Genomic DNA, 20,680 nt, shown 5'->3' on the forward strand with positions numbered 1-20,680 from the left:
GCGCAGGGGTGGGGGGGCGGAGGTTGCTGAGGTTGGCAGTGCGGCAGGTGGGGGTGACGGGGGGGCGAAAACTAGTCCAGAGTGAGGGGATAGGTGAGCCGTCGTTGGAGTGTTGGTTATGGGAGAGACCAGAGCCCCTGAGGATGTAGCGGGGCCGGCGAAGGATCCCAGCTGAGCTAGCTGCAGAGGCAGCAGCAGCTGGGAGATGGTGGTTATGGTTGAGGAGGTGAAGGTCAGCAGCGGTGTAGGTGAGTAGGCGAGAAGTTGGTGGAGCGGTGGCCTGGAGGCGCGGGAGTGATAATCCGAGGAGGAGATGGAACGTAGCAGCAGATGAGAGTAATCCAGTTAGAATGTTGGCGGTGGCTAGAGGCTGGTTAACTTGAAGCTGGTGGGCAGAGAGTTGTGAAAAAGCAGCAGTGGACCGGGTGTTGAAGCTGGTGGAGTGAGTGCCGTTGGTTGCCCCAGACCTTGTCTGCACGGCAGGGAGGCCCCGCGATACCATGACGGACCTCAGCAGGTGTTAATCCAGCTGTTAGCTGGCGGCTAGGGCAGTAGATAGTCCAGGAGTGAGGGAGGAGATGAGTGATGGACGGTGCAGTAATGTCCGATGAAGTTAAGGAACAGGGATGTAGACAGAAGACAACACAGAGACGCGGGAACAAAACAAAATTAAAGCCGCAAGCGGCATCCAACGGCCCTCGCGGGCCGCCGGCCTTCCGACTCTGCGCTTTCGACTTGATAAAGATGGCGCCCTTATTGTGTGTTGAATTAAAAAAGAACTTGACAGACGGCGACACATTGGACATGGCCAATCCAGTGCAAATGAACACAAGTGTCTGTCAAATTTGCTGCTCCGCCGCACAGAGACCGTAGCACAAAAATATGGATAACTTTTGATGCCGCGCTTGTGTAGATGATATTTCCCAAAGTAAAGGTTGATCGAGCTATTGCCCACGGAGGAGTTTGTTAAAGTGTGAAGCGTAAATGTGAACATTTCAAGGATTTGGCGTTTTTCCCATTTGTGACAGTATATTTGCAGCTCCACGGCACAGAGACCGTAGCACTTAAAATCAAAATATGACTAACTTTTGATGCCCCGCTTGTGTAGATGATTCTCCCCAAATATGAGCTTGATCGAGCAATCGCCCTAGGAGGAGTTTGTTAAAGTGTGAAGCGTAAAAATGTGGTCATTTTAGAGATTCCGCTGTTTTCCCATTTCTGACATATATTTGCGGGTCCGCCACACAGAGACCGTAGCACTTAGAATCAAAATATGGATAAGTTTTGATGCCCCGCTTTTGTAGATGATATTCTCCAAATATGAACTTGATCGGACAATCGCCCTAGGAGTTGATGTTTTTCAGTCAGGTTTTAGACCTCATCACAGCACTGAGACTGCTCTTGTCAAGGTGACAAATGACATCCGCCTGAACACTGACACGGGCAAAGCCTCAGTCTTAATTCTGTTAGATCTGAGTGCTGCTTTTGACACTGTCCATCATGGGATCCTCTTACAGAGACTAGAGGACTGGGTGGGCATCACTGGCACTGCCCTAAACTGGTTAAGGTCCTATCTGGAAGACAGGAAGTACTTTGTTGAAATTGGTAGCTGTGTCTCAGACCACATGACCCTGACCTGTGGAGTGCCCCAAGGGTCAGTCCTGGGTCCCCTTCTGTTCAACCTCTACATGCTGCCGTTGGGTCAGTTGATACGCAGTGAAAATGTGTCCTATCACAATGATGCAGACGACACTCAGATCTATGTTTCACTATCGGCAGGTGACTATGGACCAGTAGATTCACTCTGTCACTGCATCCAACAGATCAGTTTGTGGATGCAAAACAACTTTCTCCAGCTGAACTCAGACAAGACTGAAATAATCGTTTTTGGCCCACAGAAACAAAGAGAAAGTGTTAGCGGTCACCTCCAGAGTCTCGCTCTAAAACCTACAAACCAAATTAGAAATCTGGGGGTAATAATGGACTCAGACTTGAACTTTAATAGCCACGTCAAATCAATAACATCAGCAGCTTTTTACCATCTAAAAAACATTGCCAAAATCAAAAATATAGTGTCAAAACCAGATTTAGAGAGACTTATCCACGCGTTTGTCTCCAGTAGATTAGACTACTGTAACGACCTGCTCACTGGTCTCTCCAAACGAGTTGTAAAACAGCTGCAGTACATCCAGAACGCTGCTGCTCGGGTCCTGACTAGAACCAGGAAGTATGATCACATTAGTCCTGTTCTCAGGTCTCTGCACTGGCTCCCTGTGGCTCAGAGAATAGACTTTAAAGCAGCTCTGCTTGTGTACAAGTCTCTCCATGGCCTAGCACCAAAGTACATCTTGGATATGTTAGTGCCATATGAACCATCTCGGACTCTGAGGACCTCAGGGACCGGCCTCCTGCTGGTGCCCAGAGTCAGGACTAAACATGGGGAATCTGCGTTTCAGTTTTATGCAGCTAAAATCTGGAACAGTCTTCCTGAAGATGTGAGACAGGCTTCTACTCTGACAATGTTCAAATCTAAGCTAAAAACAGTTTTGTTTAGCTGCGCATATGACTGAAAGGATTTTTTCTTTGCACTCTTCTCTTTTGTTTGTGATTTTATTAGTTTAGAAAATCAGTTGGATTGATAATTTTTAATTTAGTTAATTTTATTGTAGTTAATTTTTATCTTTGCACTCTTCTCTTTTGTTTGTGATTTTATTAGTTTAGAAAATCAGTTGGATTGATAATTTTTAATTTAGTTAATTTTATTGTATTTCTGTAATTTCTTTGTGGTTTCAATGCATTTTCCTGCTGTTTGAAAGCACTTTGAATTGCCTTGTGTATGAAATGTGCTCTACAAATAAACTTGCCTTGCCTTGCCTAGGAGGAGTTCGTTAAAGTGTGAAGCGTAAAAATGTGGTGATTTGAGCGATTCTGCGATTTTACCATAAGGATAACATGGGATGTTTCTGTCATCGCTTACGGTTACGCCGTACAAAATATGACTTTGGCTCTCATACTTGTATGATCAGGATGGCAAATTAGAATTTTATGCAAAATATCATGTCATTTGGAAAAACTCTATTGTTTATAGGCCACTCTGAAGGCCAAATAGTCAGAATTCTGGGAAACGTTTGCGGCTCCGTCGCACAGAGACCGTAAAAGTTATCCTTAAAATTTGTATAACTTTAGATGCCCCACTTGTCTAGAGGACGTACACCGATTTTGAGGTTGGTGGGCAAAACGCACTAGGAGGAGTTCGTTAAAGTGTAAAACATAAAAATGTGGTAATTTGAGAGATTTTGCGGTTTTCCCATAGGGATAACATGGGAGGTTTCTGTCATCGCTACGACTACGCCGTAAAAATTTAGGCATTTTTGTGATTGGCTTTTGTGATCGGGACGGCAAAATAGAATTTTGGGTAAAGTTTAGACAATTTTGGTAAAACTAATTTTTGACCTTCAATGTTAATTTAAAGGTCACTCTGTAGGGGGCGCTATCGCGGCCATTTCAATTTTGTCAGCCTAAACTGGTCCAAATTAGAAAGTTTAACAACTGATTCAAATTTGGTCCTAATCGGACTGGTTTTGATCAAATGGGAGCAATTTTTAGATCTGCAATATTCCAAAATAAGTTGTCCAACTTTGCGGCTGCGCCGCACACAGACCGTAAAAGGTATCTCAAAAAATTGGATAACTTTAGATGCCCCACTTGTCCAGAGGACGTACGCCGATTTTGAAGTCGGTGGGCAAAACGCCCTAGGAGGAGTTCGTCAAAGTTTGACGTAAACAAAATGGCTAACTCAGCTTGTTTTCATTTTCAAAGGAAGATGGCGGCCATAGGGTAAGTCTGGGGGCATGGCCACAATGATATTTTTTTTTTGTCCTCACGAGAGGAATGCGTGTCCCGAATTTCGTAGCTTTACGCCAAAGTTGACCTCGGGGCGTCTCCCATAGGCGCAATGTATTTTGACTTTTGTCGGTGGCGCTGTCGCGCCATTTTTTAACGAAAAAAAAATGGCCCAGAAAAAATCTAATTTTTCGCCGATTCTGAATTTTGGGCAAAGTTTGGTGAGTTTTTGAGCATGTTCAGGGGGTCAAATTAGAGCTCAAAAAGCAGAAGAACAAGAAAAATAATAATAAAAAATATAGCCGCAAGCGGCAATGATCGGCCCTCGCCACGCCGCCGCCACACCGCCGCCACGCCGCAAGAGGAGGGGGCGCTAACGTGCCCCAATTGTCCTTTTATTACGCCTACTGCTGAATCTGTGACGCTGTCACATCTTCTCCCCTTTGTTTTACCATCAAAAAGCTATTTTATTTTGAATTCTTGGCAAAATGTGCGGCTTCGCCGCACAGACACCGTGACTCTTTGAATGAAAATGTGGATAACTTTTGATGGTCCTGAAGATGAGTCTCACCAAATTTCAGGTTAATATGTCTAACGCCCTGGGAGGAGTTTGTGAAAGTCTAAAGTGTAAACATGTTCTGGCGATTTCCCCATTGGAATAACATGAAAGGTTTCGATCATCGTTACGGCAACGCCATAACAATTATGACATGGGTCTCATTGACTTTTTTGATGGGGATGCCAAAATTGAGTTGTGTGTCAAATTTCATATAATTTCGCAAAACTAAACATTTAACCTCCATATAAAAGCTGTAGGGGGCGCTGTGGCGCCAAATGAATTTATTTCACGTCAAGTAGGTTTAGGGCAAAGAGTTTAACAACTGATTCTAATTTGACGCAATTCGGACTTTATCTGCGCAAACGGCAGAAATTTTAAATATGGGAGATTTCTGAAATTCTAGCTACAGTTTGCGGCTTCGCCGCTCAGAGACCGTGAGAGGTATCAATGTAATTTGGATAACTTTTGATGTCCCACTCCTCAGTAGCATTTTCACCAAATTTCAGCTTTTTAGGGCCAACGCCCTGGGAGGAGTTCGTAAAAGTACGACGTTTGGAAAAACTCCGAAGTCATGTTTAGCCATTTTTGAAGCAATATGGCCGACATTTGGTTCGGGGGACGGCGTTGCCGTAATAATATTTTTTACTTCTCTTGTCACCATCTACCTCTGCGCCAAATTTCATGATTCTACGATCAGATTTTTTTTGGGTCATTTCCCATCTCTCAATGCATTTTTGGTGGCGCTGACGCGCCAATTTTTTTTATTTTAGAAAAGGGAAATAGCCGGAATGTAGAGAGGCACGATTTTTAGAGGTGTGCAAATTTTTGTGACTTTTCGTCAATGTTCACTGGGTGAAAAATAGGGGGGTTGGTCCCGAGAAGAAGAAGAAGAAGAAGAAGAAGAAAGAAAGAAAGAATAATATTCCGATGCGAAAACAATGTTTCCCATTTTTCAAATATCATAAACTATACATTTTCGGAAAGCGCTCGCGCTTTCCTACCTCATGGTGTGGGTCCCTGGTCACTGACGGGTACTTTCGTTAATTTTGAGTGGGCTCCGCCCACTTTGTGTTTTTGGCCCTCTATACAGTAATAATGTTCAATTTTTGCATTACAGGCTTATATGCACGGAACATGCAAGAGATGGGGAACGTATTCGTGAGCTACTTAGCGCAAATGAGTGCTTTATATGGGGATGACGACCGCGAAGCGGTCGTCATCCCAATGTAAAGTGCTCGTTTAGTGCGAACTTTTGCACGGGCTTCGCCCGTTTACAACGGTAATGTTCCATTTTCCTACAACTAATTAGTATGCACGGGGCGTGCATGAGTGGAGGAGTGCGTTAGTGAGTGTTTGGAAGTGGGCGAGCGCTGCGCACTTTCGCAGCCGTGCTTCGCACGGCCTTACGAGATTAATAGGCCTCTCGCCAGCTTGTGGCGCTCGGGCCTAATAATAATATTTTTAGCAAAAACAATATAGCCGTTTCCACTATAACAACAAATTATACATCGTTTGAAAGCTCTAAGCCTTCCCCATGCCGCCATGGGGTGGAATCATCATTACGAGCGCTTACGCGCTCGTCACTCCCTATTCCGTTGGGATGCCCCGCCCACTCCTCATAGACTTCCATTGATTTGAGCAGATACAAGCAGATAAATTGATTTGATTTGATTTGATTTGAAGCATGGCCCATGCCTGCGGCATGGATTCTCGCGTACGGGACGATGCCAGGAGGGTTTTTGGAGGAATGCAGCGCTTCGCGCTGCTGTTGTCAACAATTAGTGAATGGGCTACGCCCATTCACTAATTGTTGACTATTTCTGTCATAGCAGGAGTAAGTATGCATGATCCATGCCTTCGGCATGGGCTAGTTCACTGTACTTGCCAGGGGCGACGGGGTACCAAACATGCGGGCTGCGCCCGCATGTTTGGTCAGACAGTTGCAACGCTGCCGGGGCGGCGGGTGCGGGAGCGCGGAGCCGGTGTTCGGGCGTGGAAACGCCGGTGCAGCGGAGGAGAAGCGGAGCCGCGTGGCGGTGCGTGCCGCTCGTGGTGGAGGCGGTGAACTTAAAAACAAGTTCTTGTCTGTGATGGAAGAACATAATTTGTCCCTTTTGCTTTGGGACAAATGCTTCGTCTCAAACCTGTTATCGAACTGATACTTACATAGGGAACACCCTGGGACACCCCGGGGTTTCACACCAGGACAATGTAAGATATGTGAATCTCTCTGTCCCGGAGCTTTGTCCTTTTGTCCTTTTGTCTGTAAAGAATCTTTACAAAGACCGGGTCCAGACCGGGTCCAGACCGGGTCCAGACCGGGTCCAGACCGGGCGTCTTTAACTAAACAGAATTTGCATAATGACTCTCTCTGTGGGCACGGCTCGTCTCCATGGAGATGATTTTCTGATTCTGAATAAAACTATTTCAAGTATTTATTTACAAAAGCGTCATCAGAGTTGTGTTCATGGAGCTAACGGGCTTCATGGAGCTAATGGGGTTTATGGAGCTAACGGGCTTCATGGAGCTAACGGGGCTTCATGGAGCTAACGGGCTTCATGGAGCTAACGGTGCTGTTGAGCCTCAAGCAGGTTTCAAACATTTAATATACATTTATTATTATTATTATATATATTTTTAACCCTTTGGGCGTGGCATCTGGGGCATCATACGTGGGCGGTGCCAGGCCCGGTAGCTCACTTATGACATCATCATCATCCCCCTGGGTTTGGGCCTCAGTTCATGGAGACTGAAGCAGGAAATGACCTTCACAATAAAATGAATGACAGGAACTTCACTGGAAAAGGGACAAATTTAACAGATTTTGGACTTTGTCTGGACTTAATTTTCTTCTAATTGGACGTTAATCTTAGTCTTTATTTTGTTTTGTTCTGTCTCTTCTCTCTGTGGTCAAAACGGCCCCAACACAACGCGCCGTCACTGAGGCCCTTCAGATCCTGACACGGGATAGTGTCCGAGTCGTTGTGCTCAGAGTCCCGCCTTGGGTGTGGCCTGTGCAGATAACCGGGGCCCTTTAACCTACCGCAGATAACAGGGGCCCTTTCACCTGCTGCAGATGACAGGGGCCCTTTAACCTGCCGCAGATGACAGGGGCCCTTTAACCTGCTGCAGATGATAGGGGCCCTTTAACCTGCTGCAGATGACAGAGGGCCTTTCACCTGCTGCAGATGACAGGGGCCCTTTAACCTGCTGCAGATGACAGGGGCCCTTTCACCTGCTGCAGATGACAGGGGCCCTTTAACCTGCTGCAGATGACAGGGGCCCTTTCACCTGCTGCAGATGACAGGGGGCCTTTCACCTGCTGCAGATGACAGGGGCCCTTTCACCTGCTGCAGATGACAGGGGCCCTTTAACCTGCTGCAGATGACAGGGGCCCTTTCACCTGCTGCAGATGACAGGGGGCCTTTCACCTGCTGCATATGACAGGGGGCCATTAACCTGCTGCAGATAACAGGGGCCCTTTAACCTGCTGCAGATGACAGGGGCCCTTTAACCTGCTGCAGATGACAGGGGGCCTTTCACCTGCTGCAGATGACAGGGGCCCTTTAACCTGCTGCAGATGACAGGGGCCCTTTCACCTGCTGCAGATGACAGGGGCCCTTTAACCTGCTGCAGATGACAGGGGCCCTTTCACCTGCTGCAGATGACAGGGGGCCTTTCACCTGCTGCAGATGACAGGGGCCCTTTAACCTGCTGCAGATGACAGGGGCCCTTTCACCTGCTGCAGATGACAGGGGGCCTTTAACCTGCTGCAGATGACAGGGGGCCATTAACCTGCTGCAGATAACAGGGGCCCTTTAACCTGCTGCAGATGACAGGGGCCCTTTCACCTGCTGCAGATGACAGGGGCCCTTTCACCTGCTGCAGATGACAGGGGCCCTTTCACCTGCTGCAGATGACAGGGGCCCTTTCACCTGCTGCAGATGACAGGGGCCCTTTCACCTGCTGCAGATGACAGGGGCCCTTTCACCTGCTGCAGATGACAGGGGCCCTTTCACCTGCTGCAGATGACAGGGGCCCTTTAACCTGCTGCAGATGACAGGGGCCCTTTCACCTGCTGCAGATGACAGGGGCCCTTTCACCTGCTGCAGATGACAGGGGCCCTTTCACCTGCTGCAGATGACAGGGGCCCTTTCACCTGCTGCAGATGACAGGGGCCCTTTCACCTGCTGCAGATGACAGGGGCCCTTTCACCTGCTGCAGATGACAGGGGCCCTTTCACCTGCTGCAGATGACAGGGGCCCTTTCACCTGCTGCAGATGACAGGGGCCCTTTCACCTGCTGAGGAAAGCTAACAAAGCTAACAAGGAGAAGGAGAAGTGCTCGTCAGGAAGATGCCAAACAGAACTGAAGAGTACAAGAGATGGGGGCCTCCAGCAAGGGGCCCGTGAGGTCAGGTGGTGGTCACCATGGTGATACATTTCTGAGACTGATGACATGATTTATTTGTGTCCAGATTTCTCTCTAAAACTTATCTCTAGAATGATATGACAAGGAAATAAACCTCAAATCTGATTTAAAACAATAACAACAATAATCAAAAGAAAAAGGGGGCGGAGTTTATCTTGTCTTAAAAGTACTTTTTTTTCAGGTGAAATGAGAGCGTTCCTGGTGTGGTTCTTATACTGAGAGTCATGTGGTGCCGGGGGTTCCTGTACAGTTCTTATACTGAGAGTCATGTGGTGCCGGGGGTTCCTGTACAGGCCTTATACTGAGAGTCATGTGGTGCCGGGGGTTCCTGTACAGGTCTTATACTGAGAGTCATGTGGTGCCGGGGGTTCCTGTACAGGTCTTATACTGAGAGTCATGTGGTGCCTGAGGTTCCTGTACAGGTCTTATACTGAGAGTCATGTGGTGCCGGGGGTTCCTGTACAGGTCTTATACTGAGAGTCATGTGGTGCCGGGGGTTCCTGTACAGTTCTTATACTGAGAGTCATGTGGTGCCGGGGGTTCCTGTACAGTTCTTACTGCAGATGACAGACGCTTGAGTCATGAGGAGGAAGTGAAGAATCCCTGGGTCAAATCTGTTCTTACGACATGGAAGGAGCTGATCAGAACAAACTAAACACACATGTTAGAATCTTGGAGAACCACAGGAATATCACATGTTGGAGGGAACTCTGTTGGGAAAGTGTGTCTGGTTTCTTTCTAAGCCCATGTCAAAGTGCCCATGACTCACAGGGAAATGCAGACTGTTGGAGAGAAGGAGGAAATATGAACGACGAATGATGAGAGACGTCAGAGAACAATGAACCAGTGTTTGTACCTGATCTGTCTTCTCCAGGACCCGCCTACTGTTTCCTAGCAACCGAAACCCCTCCCATGTCACAGGAATGCTTTTACAAATAAAACTATGAGAGAAAAGCCTTGTTTCCTCCTCAAACTGACACTCGACCAGTTTATGTTTACAACTGTTTGTCTGTTTGTTTACAACAATTGGGAATGTTTGGCGGGCCGGATGCGGCCCGCGGGCCGCATGTTTGACACCCCTGCTTTAGAACAAGGGGAGGAGCTCTTGTTTACATGAATAAACTGGTACATATCTGATAAATAGGATGTAAAGCAGATGAGGGCAGGGCCTCTGAGGGCGGGGCAGCTGAGGGCGGGGCCTCTGAGGGCGGGGCCTACATCACATTCTAACCTCTGCAGTAGAATGTTGTGGTCGATGGTCAAATGCTGAGGTCAGAACCAGGACTGAGACCAGTCCATCTGTGGTGGGCTCTGGACCCTGCTGTTCTAGAGTGTGTTCTCTGTGTTTTGGCCTCAGGACTCTGTGTTTTGGCCTCAGGACTCTGTGTTTTGGCCTCAGGACTCTGTGTTTTGGCCTCAGGACTATGTGTTTGGACCTCAGGACTCTGTGTTTTGGCCTCAGGACTCTGTGTTTTGGCCTCAGGACTCTGTGTTTTGGCCTCAGGACTCTGTGTTTGGACCTCAGGACTCTGTGTTTGGACCTCAGGACTCTGTGTTTTGGCCTCAGGACTCTGTGTTTTGGCCTCAGGACTCTGTGTTTGGACCTCAGGACTCTGTGTTTTGGCCTCAGGACTCTGTGTTTTGGCCTCAGGACTCTGTGTTTGGACCTCAGGACTCTGTGTTTTGGCCTCAGGACTCTGTGTTTGGGCCTCAGGACTCTGTGTTTGGACCTCAGGACTCTGTGTTTGGACCTCAGGACTCTGTGTTTGGACCTCAGAGCTCTGTGTTTGGACCTCAGGACTCTGTGTTTGGACCTCAGGGCTCTGTGTTTGGACCTCAGGACTCTGTGTTTGGACCTCAGGGCTCTGTGTTTGGACCTCAGGACTCTGTGTTTGGACCTCAGGACTCTGTGTTTGGACCTCAGGACTCTGTGTTTGGACCTCAGGACTCTGTGTTTGGACCTCAGGGCTCTGTGTTTGGACCTCAGGACTCTGTGTTTGGACCTCAGGACTCTGTGTTTGGACCTCAGGACTCCTGTCATGGACACAACCAGCAGCTCTCTGGCGCCCCCTTTTGAAAGACACAAAATGCTCTGACGATAAAGGACTGATGAGAGAACCTTTATTTGTCCCACAATGGAGAAATTCCAGTGTTGTAACACAGATAAAGAAGTATAATACTGGACGAACATAATGGACAAACGAAAAATGGAAAAAATTAAATAACACTATATATATGTGGTTCACAATATATATAGATATTATATATCTATATCTATATATCTATATATATATATATATATATATATATATATATATATATATATATATATATATATATATATATATATTATATATGTAAATCTTTTTGACACATGGTTGTGTGCTCCTCCCGCCCTCCACCTCAGTGGGGGCCCTCTCTCAGTGGGGGCCCTCTGCCTCAGTGTGGCCCTCTGCCTCAGTGGGGCCCTCTCTCTCAGTGTGGCCCTCTGCCTCAGTGTGGCCCTCTGCCTCAGTGGGGCCCTCTGCCTCAGTGGGGCCCTCTCTCTCAGTGGGGCCCTCTCTCTCAGTGGAACCCTCTCTCTCAGCGGGGCACTCTCTCTCAGTGTTGGCCCCTGCTGTCCGAGCCGTGCCGGGGCGGGGCGTGATTAGGCCCCATGTCTTGAGGCGGTTCAGGCCCTGCTCGGAGCGCGCCGTGGGGCAGATGTTCTGCACCGGGATCCGAGAGGGAAGTTCCCAGGTGCCTTTAAAGTCCGGCCACGCGCTGCCCTTCTGCTGCAAGAGAAGGTCAAGGGTCAGTGTCACGAGCAGAGCAGCACGAGAAGGTCAAGGGTCCCCGACATTGTCCTTGTCCCTGTCCTTGTCCCCGACCTTGTCCCCGACCTTGTCCCCGTCCTTGTCCCCGACCTTGTCCCCAACCTTGTCCCCGACCTTGTCACCGTCCTTGTCCCCGACCTTGTCCCCGACCTTGTCCCCGTCCTTGTCCCCGACCTTGTCCCCGACCTTGTCCCCGACCTTGTCCCTGACCTAAATGTGCAAAACTCAGTTTCTCTTTAAATACTTCCACTGAAGCTTTAGTTCTGGTCTGGACTTTCAGACACAAGAATGTGACAAAAACTAATAATGACAAAGACAAACATGTGTGTCTAAAATGTCCCATCGAGTATCATTCTGACCGACCGTCTGTTTGTCCACTGCACGTTTTTTTGTCCACTGCACGTCTGTTTGTCCACTGCACGCTTGTTTGTCCACTGCACGTCTGTTTGTCCACTGCACGCTTGTTTGTCCACTGCACATCTGTTGTCCACTGCATGTTTGTTTGTCCACTGCACATCTGTTGTCCACTGCACGTTTGTTTGTCCACTGCACGTCTGTTTGTCCACTGCACGTGCTTCTTTCGCTCACTGATCGTTTGTGTTGAACTGCAACAGTCAAAACGACATGTATTTGACCTTAAACTTGGGGAGCAGATGTCCTCGCTCGTCCACTACGAAGTCAGTATGTCCTGATCTGGCTGAAGGTCTCTGCAAACACAGCTTAGTGAAAAACATGCTTGTCGTCATGGAGATATAAGTTAATTCATGTAACATTCCAGGCAACGCTTTGGGACTCTTCTGCTTCTGGCTCCGACCAGATCATCTTCAGTCATAAACTCACGGATATTTTACCATTTTAAAATTATAACTCAACTACAAAACTAGACGTCTCGACTTCATCCAAGAGTCATTGTCAATAATTGACAATGACTCTTGGATGAAGTCGAGACGTCTAGTTTTTTCTAAACTGAACCAGATGAAACAACTGAAGCTTTTTCTACAATGGAACAATGAGGGACACACCCACATACAAGTTACAAGTTACATAGTTACAAGTTACGTAGTTACAGTTACACTTACACCCGGGGGAGAACATGGACGTGAGTCTGGAATATATGAAGTGAAGTGACATTACCTCTTTGAAGTGCTTTGGCTGGCACCAGTTCTGGAGCCTCCGGGACTTGAAGGCTCCTTCATACTGTCAAAGAGACATGAAGAGACACGTAAAGAGACATGAAGAGACACGTAAAGAGACATGAAGAGACACGTAAAGAGACATGAAGAGACACGTAAAGAGACATGAAGAGACACGTAAAGAGACATGAAGAGACACGTAAAGAGACATGAAGAGACACGTAAAGAGACATGAAGAGACACGTAAAGAGACATGAAGAGACACGTAAAGAGACATGAAGAGACACGTAAACATGCAGTGCAATTATTACAAACATTTCTTCCATTTGCATTATAATGTTCACCTGGTTTGCAGAAAAGCCTGAAGACATGACGTCCGTGCGCCGGCTCCTGTTTGTTTACCGTCGCTTGGTAACGATGTGTTTATGTTGTTATATTTGAGTGACTGCGTGATGCACCGCCGAGTCTTACTTCTGCTTCTTCTTCTTTGGTGTTTTATGGCAGTTTTTTTTCCTCTTTTGACAGTCAAAGTTGCGACTTTAACTTTCTCTTTGACAGGCGAACTGTTGGTGCTTGACGACATCATCGTCATGGCAACTGTATATGGCCACGTATTACGCGGTCCCTCAGCATCTAGTTATTTATAGTATTTTTAATCATTATTTCCAAGCATAATTTTTAAGAATTCAAAGTTAATGGTTCCGTTATTAGGATTAAAAAAAGAATAATTTTGACATTGCAATTAATCTCTCAAATAAGACAGCTGTTTTAATTTACCTTAAGATTTATTAAACAAAAGATTGAAAATATATAGTCCGAGTTTTATTTATTCATTTTATTTAGTTTAAATCTTAAGTCGGAGCCCGGAAGTGTGTGTTCTATTTCCGGTTAGCGTTTGTGCGGTAACTTAGCGAAATCGAGCATGTTTTGACTTTTATTCGCGGATTTAAGCACATTACGGTAGAGTTCAGATGTATTTCTCTTTATTTCATTTATGTTTAACATTTTAATGCATTGATTCCTTGAGATTCCATCTTTTTTGACGAGTTTTGTGCATGAAAAGGTTGTATCTGTCGCTTAGCACGAGCGCTATGTTTGCTAACACTCTTTTTACTTCTATTAATGACAACGAAGCTATCGCTATGAATGAACACCACATTAAACCAAACAAGGTCTAAACCAGGACTAAACCAGGTCTAAACAAGATCTAAACCAGGACTAAACCTGGTCTAAACCAGGTCTAAACAAGATCTAAACCAGGACTAAACCTGGTCTAAACCAGGTCTAAACAAGATCTAAACCAGGACTAAACCTGGTCTAAACCAGGTCTAAACAAGGTCTAAACCAGGACTAAACCAGGTCTAAACAAGATCTAAACCAGGACTAAACCTGGTCTAAACCAGGTCTAAACAAGATCTAAACCAGGACTAAACCTGGTCTAAACCAGGTCTAAACAAGATCTAAACCAGGACTAAACCTGGTCTAAACCAGGTCTAAACAAGATCTAAACCAGGACTAAACCTGGTCTAAACCAGGTCTAAACCAGGTCTAAACAAGATCTAAACCAGGACTAAACCTGGTCTAAACAAGTTCTAAACCAGGACTAAACCAGGTCTAAACCAGGTCTAAACAAGATCTAAACCAGGACTAAACCTGGTCTAAACAAGTTCTAAACCAGGACTAAACCAGGTCTAAACAAGATCTAAACCAGGACTTAAACAAGATCTAAACCAGGACTAAACCAGGTCTAAACTAGGTCTAAACAAGATCTAAACCAGGACTAAACCTGGTCTAAACCAGGTCTAAACAAGTTCTAAACCAGGTCTAAACCAGGACTAAACCAGGTCTAAACCAGGTCTAAACAAGATCTAAACCAGGACTAAACCAGGTCTAAACAAGTTCTAAACAAGTTCTAAACCAGGACTAAACCAGGACTAAACCAGGTCTAAACAAGATCTAAACCAGGACTAAACCAGGTCTAAACCAGGTCTAAACAAGTTCTAAACCAGGACTAAACCAGGTCTAAACAAGATCTAAACCAGGACTAAACCAGGTCTAAACCAGGTCTAAACAAGATCTAAACCAGGACTAAACCTGGTCTAAACCAGGTCTAAACAAGATCTAAACCAGGACTAAACCAGGTCTAAACAAGATCTAAACCAGGACTAAACCTGGTCTAAACCAGGACTAAACCAGGTCTAAACCAGGTCTAAACAAGATCTAAACCAGGACTAAACCAGGTCCAAACAAGATCCAAACCAGGTCTAAACCAGGTCTAAACAAGATCTAAACCAGGACTAAACCAGGTCTAAACCAGGTCTAAACAAGATCTAAACCAGGACTAAACCACGTTAAACCAGGTCTAAACCAGGTCTAAACCAGGACTAAACCAGGTCTAATTCCGGTCTAAACCAGGTCTAATTGGACAAATCTGGACCAAATGTAATCCAGATCAAGCCTAAATTAAACCATAATTGTACAATATCTCAGATTGAATCAAACAATAACATTTATTTTAGGGTAGTAAATAAATAAAGTAAATAAAAATTTGCAGTGAAACATCCAGATCAATGTTTACTCTGGACTTCACCTCCAGAACCATAAGTAATATCACTGTGTGTACACCGCCGCACCATGCTGATGGGCGTGGCCTTGTCTCTGCAGGCTCCTCCGGACCTCGGCCAATCATGGCGAGTTCTTCCTCCGGCGTCGGGTCCGAGCGAGGCCGAGCGTCTGACCCGTCCAGAGACGTGAAGACTCACTTCCGCGTGTGTCGCTTCATCATGGAAGCAGGTACGACCATAACCGCGTCCAGAGCTCGCCGTTTCTAAGATCCATCGCAATAATCAATACATATAAATAATAATACAATAATCCTGAACTTCTCATGAGATTTTGTTTGTTTCTTTGGCGTTGTCAGGGGTGAAGCTGGGCATGCGCTCGGTGCCCGTCGCCACGGCCTGCGCTCTGTACCATCGATTCTGTGCCCGCGTCGACATCGGCGCCTACGAGCCGTTCCTCGTCGCCATGAGCTGCATGTACTTGGCCGGGAAAGTGGAGGAGCAGCACCTGCGCACGCGTGACATCATCAACGTGGGCCACAGGTAATGACCTCGTGGGCCGCAGGTTACGACCTCGTGGGCCGCAGGTTACGACCTCCTGGGCTGCAGGTAACGACCTCGTGGGCCGCAGGTAACGACCTCGTGGGCCGCAGGTAACGAACTCGTGGGCCGCAGGTAACGACCTCGTGGGCCGCAGGTTACGACCTCCTGGGCCGCAGGTAACGACCTCGTGGGCCGCAGGTAACGACCTCGTGGGCCGCAGGTAACGAACTCGTGGGCCGCAGGTAACGACCTCGTGGGCCGCAGGTTACGACCTCGTGGGCCGCAGGTAACGAACTCGTGGGCCGCAGGTAACGACCTCGTGGGCCGCAGGTAACGAACTCGTGGGCCGCAGGTAACGACCTCGTGGGCCGCAGGTTACGACCTCCTGGGCCGCAGGTAACGACCTCGTGGGCCGCAGGTAACGACCTCGTGGGCCGCAGGTAACGAACTCGTGGGCCGCAGGTAACGAACTCGTGGGCCGCAGGTAACGACCTCGTGGGCCGCAGGTTACGACCTCGTGGGCCGCAGGTTACGACCTCGTGGGCCGCAGGTAACGAACTCGTGGGCCGCAGGTAACGACCTGGTGGGCCGCAGGTAACGACCTGGTGGGCCGCAGGTAACGACCTGGTGGGCCGCAGGTAACGACCTGGTGGGCCGCAGGTAACGACCTGGTGGGCCGCAGGTAACGACCTGGTGGGCCGCAGGTAACGACCTGGTGGGCCGCAGGTAACGACCTCGTGGGCCGCAGGTTACGACCTCGTGGGCCGTGTAAGTCCCTGTGATGGTTATATATGTGTTTTTGGGGCGTTTGAAGTGTTGGTCGCCCCCTGCTGTCTCTGAGGGGAAAAGCAGACGTCCACCTGAAGACAACTTTCCTGAGAAACCCTGGCTCTTTTTATAATTATCTGTGAATAAAACCGTCTTCTTATGGTGAAGCAGCCTGTTCTGAGCTGCAGGGGGCGCTCTATCACCAGAGTTTCTTAGTTCTGCTTTAAATTGGTCTTAATTTGGTCTTCTAAGTTCTTTGTCAGAGTTCCTTGTCCGTGTCTTTTGCAGGTTCTTCCGCGGGGGCAGTTCTCCTCTGGAGTGTGACCAGGACTTCTGGGACCTCAGGGACAGTGTGGTGCAGTGTGAGCTCCTCATCCTCCGACAGCTCGACTTCCACGTCTCCTTTGAACATCCACACAAGGTAGAGGCCTGAGACGTGTCCTGCAGAAGAGAAGAGTCCTCCTGAGGACGTGGACTCGGTTCTCGTCCTCCTGAGGACGTGGACTTGGTTCTCAGAAGTGTCCCAGCTCTTTGTCTCTTGTCCTTGGTTCTCAGAAGTGTCCCAGCTCTTTGTCTCTTGTCCTTGGTTCTCAGAAGTGTCCCAGCTCTTTGTCTCCTGTCCTTGGTTCTCAGAAGTGTCCCAGCTCTTTGTCTCCTGTCCTCAGTTGCTGCTGCATTACCTGTTGTCCGTGCGGGCACTGCTGAACCGTCACGCCTGGGCTCGGGCCCCTGTGGCAGAAGGGTCCTGGGCCCTCCTCAGAGACTGTTACCACGGCGACATGTGCATCCGCCACGCCCCTCAGCACATGGCCATCGCCGCTGTCTACCTCGCCCTGCACAGCTACGGCGTGGAGCTGCCGAACGGAGACAAGCCGTGGTGGAAGGTATGTTATGTCAATGATGTCCATGATGTCCATGATGTCCATCCTGTTCCATCCATCCATTTTCTGCCGCTTTATCCGGGGCCGGATCGCGGGGGCAGCAGTCTGAGCAGGGACTCCCAGACTTCCTCCTCCCCAGACACTTCCTCTAACTCCTCCGGGGGGATCCCGAGGCGTTCCCAGGCCAGAGAGAGACATAGTCTCTCCAGCGTGTCCTGGGTCTTCCCCGGGGCCTCTTCCCGGTGGGACATGCCTGGAACACCTCCCGAGGGAGGCGCCCAGGAGGCATCCGGAACAGATGCCCGAGCCACCTCAGCTGGAGGAGCAGCGGCTCTACTGCGAGCTCCCCCCGTGTGGCCGAGCTCCTCACCTTATCTCTAAGGGAGCGCCCAGCCACACGGCGGAGGAAACTCATTTCGACCGCTTGTATCCACGATCTTGTCCTTTCGGTCACTACCCAAAGCTCATGACCATAGGTGAGGTCAGAACTTAGACCGACCGGTAAATATAGAGAGCTTTGTCTTTGGACTCAGCTCCTTCTTCATCACAACAGTCGATGCAGCGACTGCATCACTGCAGCTGCTGCACCGATCCGCCTGTCGATCTCACGCTCCATCCTTCACTCACTCGTGAACAAGACCCCGAGATACTTGAACTCCTCCACTTGGGACAAGGACACTCCACCCACCTGAAGAGGGCAAGACACCTTTTTCTTTTTTTCCGGTCGAGAACCATGGCCTCGGATTTGGAGCTGATTCTCATCCCAGACGCTTCACACGGGACACGGTCGAAAGCCTTCTCCAGATCCACAAAACACATGTGGACTGGTTGGGCAAACTCCCATGAACCCTCGAGCACCCGATGGAGGGTCTAGAGCTGGTCCAGTGTTCCACGACCGGGACCAAAACCACTCTGCTCCTCCTGAATCCGAGGTTTGACTATCGGTCGGATTCTCCTCTCCAGGACCTGGAATAGACCTTACCCGGGAGGCTGAGGAGTGTGATCCCTCTGTAGTTGGAACACACTCTCCGGTCCCCCTTCTTGAACAGAGGGACCACCACCCCGGTCTGCCAGTCCAGAGGCACGGTCCCCGACCGCCACGCCCTGTTCTAGAGACGTGTCAGCCAAGACAGTCCTACAACATCCAGAGACTTTAGGTACTCAGGGCGGATCTCATCCACCCCCGGAGCCCTGCCACCGAGGAGTTTGCGAACAACCTCAGTGACTTCAGCTTGGGTGATGGACGAGCCAGCCTCCCGGTCTCTACTTCCTCTTCGGAAGACGTGACTGAGGGATTAAGGAGATCCTCACAGAAGTCCAATAACTGAACACCGCTCGGGTTCAGATCGGGGAAGCCGTTCTTCCCAATCACCCCTCTCCACGTGGGCGTTGAAGTCCCCCAGTAGAACAACAGAGTCCCCGGTCGGTGCACTGTCCAGTACCCCTCCCTAGGACTCCAAGAAGGCCGGGTACTCTGCACTGCTGTTCGGCCCGTAGGCCGCCACAACAGTGAGAGACCTGTCCCCCACCCGAAGGCGGAGGGACGTGACCCTCTTGTTCACCGGGGTGAACTCCAACACTTGGCGGCTGAGCTGAGGGGCTATAAGCAAGCCCACACCAGCCCGCCGCCTCTCCCCGCGGGCAACACCAGAGAAGTGGAGCATCCAACCCCTCTCGAGGAGATGGGTTCCAGAGCCCAAACTGTGCGTGGAGGTGAGGCTGGCTATATCTAGTCGGTATCGCTCAACTCAGGCTCTTTCCCCCCAGCGAGGTGGCATTCCATGTCCCCAGAGTTAGTCTCTGTGTCTTGAGATCTGGTCGCCGAGGCCCCTGCCGTCGACTGCCGCCCAGATCTCTCAGCACCGGCCCCTTATGGATCCTCCTGCGGGTGGTGGGCCCACGGGAGAGCGGCCCCACGTCGCTCCTTCGGGCTGTGCCCGGCCGGGCCCCGTAGGGTAAGACCCGGCCACCAGGCGCTCGCTATCCCCCAGGATGGGGCCCCGGTGACGCCGATCCGGGCGACGTAAACGGCCTTGTTCTTGTTGTCATCATAAGAGGCTTCTGAACCGATCTTTGTCTGACCCGTCACCTAGGACCTGTTTGCCTTGGGAGACCCGACCAGGGGCATGAAGCCCCCGACAACATGGCTCCCGGGATCATTCGGGCGCTCAAACCCCTCCACCACGTTAAGGTGTCGGTTCAAGGAGAGGTGTTAATGATGTTCATTATGTTAATGATGTTCATGATGTTCATGATCATGATGTCCATGATGTACATGATGTTAATTATAGCAGAGATTCACTTCCTCGTTAGACTTTTCTGTGTTTTCATCTTCATCTCTGGAGTTTGACTCGTGTGTTTTTCTGCAGGTTTTGTGTTCAGACGTGACACGAGCCGACATCAACGCTGTGATCACAGACCTGCTGCAGCTCTACGACCTGGAGGTGTGTCTGAACCGGGTCTGAACCGGGTCTGGACCGGGTCTGGACTAGGACTAAACCAGGACTAAAGAAGAGAAACATTTGTATGTTTCAGGACCATGGACAGGGCATTTAATGGGGCCTAAAGCCTGACTAAGCCAGAACTAAGCCCGGACTAAACCAGGTCTGGACCAGGTCTGGACCGAGGTCTGGACCGGGGTCTGGACCGGGGTCTGGACCGGGGTCTGAACTAGGACTAAACCAGGACTAAACCAGGACTAAACCAGGACTAAAGAAGCAAAACATTTGTATCTATATGGACCTCTGTATGTTTCAGGACCATGGACAGGGCCTTTAATGGGGCCTAAAGCCTGTCTAAGCCAGAACTAAACCAGGTCTAAACCAGGACTAAACCAGGACTAAACCAGGTCTAAACCAGGTCTAAACCAGGACTAAACCAGGTCTAAACCAGGTCTAAACCAGGTCTAAACCAGGACTAAACCAGGTCTAAACCAGGTCTAAACCAGGACTAAACCAGGACTAAACCAGGTCTAAACCAGGTCTAAACCAGGTCCTGCTTCGAAGTAGATGGATTTCTTCTTCACACGTTTGCTCTGCTCAGTGGCGCCTCCTCAGTCTGAAGTGTGTAGTGCAGTAGAAAGTACATCATCTGGTGCAGTACTGCAGTACTGCCCTCCACCACCAGGAGACATTTCTTGTGTTTT

General features: G+C 49.0%; 2 protein-coding genes across 3 annotated transcripts in view; one reads left to right on the forward strand and one right to left on the reverse strand.

The window, feature by feature from the left end:
* Positions 1 to 11,253: 11,253 nt before the first annotated feature.
* cfap126 (cilia and flagella associated protein 126) lies at positions 11,254 to 12,849 on the reverse strand (the record flags this gene model as incomplete). Its single annotated transcript, XM_072432360.1, has 3 exons — positions 11,254 to 11,607; positions 12,285 to 12,356; positions 12,784 to 12,849. Coding segments are annotated over 3 exons (492 nt in total), but the record flags the coding sequence as incomplete, so codon positions are not given.
* Positions 12,850 to 13,657: 808 nt separating this feature from the next.
* The window catches only part of ccnq (cyclin Q), a 7,122-nt gene continuing 99 nt past the window's right edge, over positions 13,658 to 20,680 (forward strand). Inside the window, exons 1-6 of one of the 2 annotated variants that reach the window (XM_072432357.1) lie at positions 13,658 to 13,747; positions 15,447 to 15,575; positions 15,703 to 15,886; positions 16,943 to 17,075; positions 17,320 to 17,538; positions 19,905 to 20,680. The exon at positions 19,905 to 20,680 is cut by the window's right edge and continues 99 nt beyond it. In XM_072432357.1, the coding sequence (XP_072288458.1) occupies positions 15,470 to 15,575; positions 15,703 to 15,886; positions 16,943 to 17,075; positions 17,320 to 17,538; positions 19,905 to 20,000 (738 nt within the window). In that variant the 5' untranslated portion in view covers positions 13,658 to 13,747; positions 15,447 to 15,469 and the 3' untranslated portion in view covers positions 20,001 to 20,680. The remainder of the gene's footprint in view (positions 13,748 to 15,446; positions 15,576 to 15,702; positions 15,887 to 16,942; positions 17,076 to 17,319; positions 17,539 to 19,904) is intronic. The other variant, XM_072432358.1, reaches the window with a different exon arrangement.

This window comes from Eucyclogobius newberryi, unplaced genomic scaffold (genome assembly GCF_026437365.1).
Source record: "Eucyclogobius newberryi isolate DKJ021-1_F unplaced genomic scaffold, fEucNew1.0.hap1 SCAF_590, whole genome shotgun sequence".
NCBI classification, from domain to species: Eukaryota; Metazoa; Chordata; class Actinopteri; order Gobiiformes; family Gobiidae; genus Eucyclogobius; species Eucyclogobius newberryi.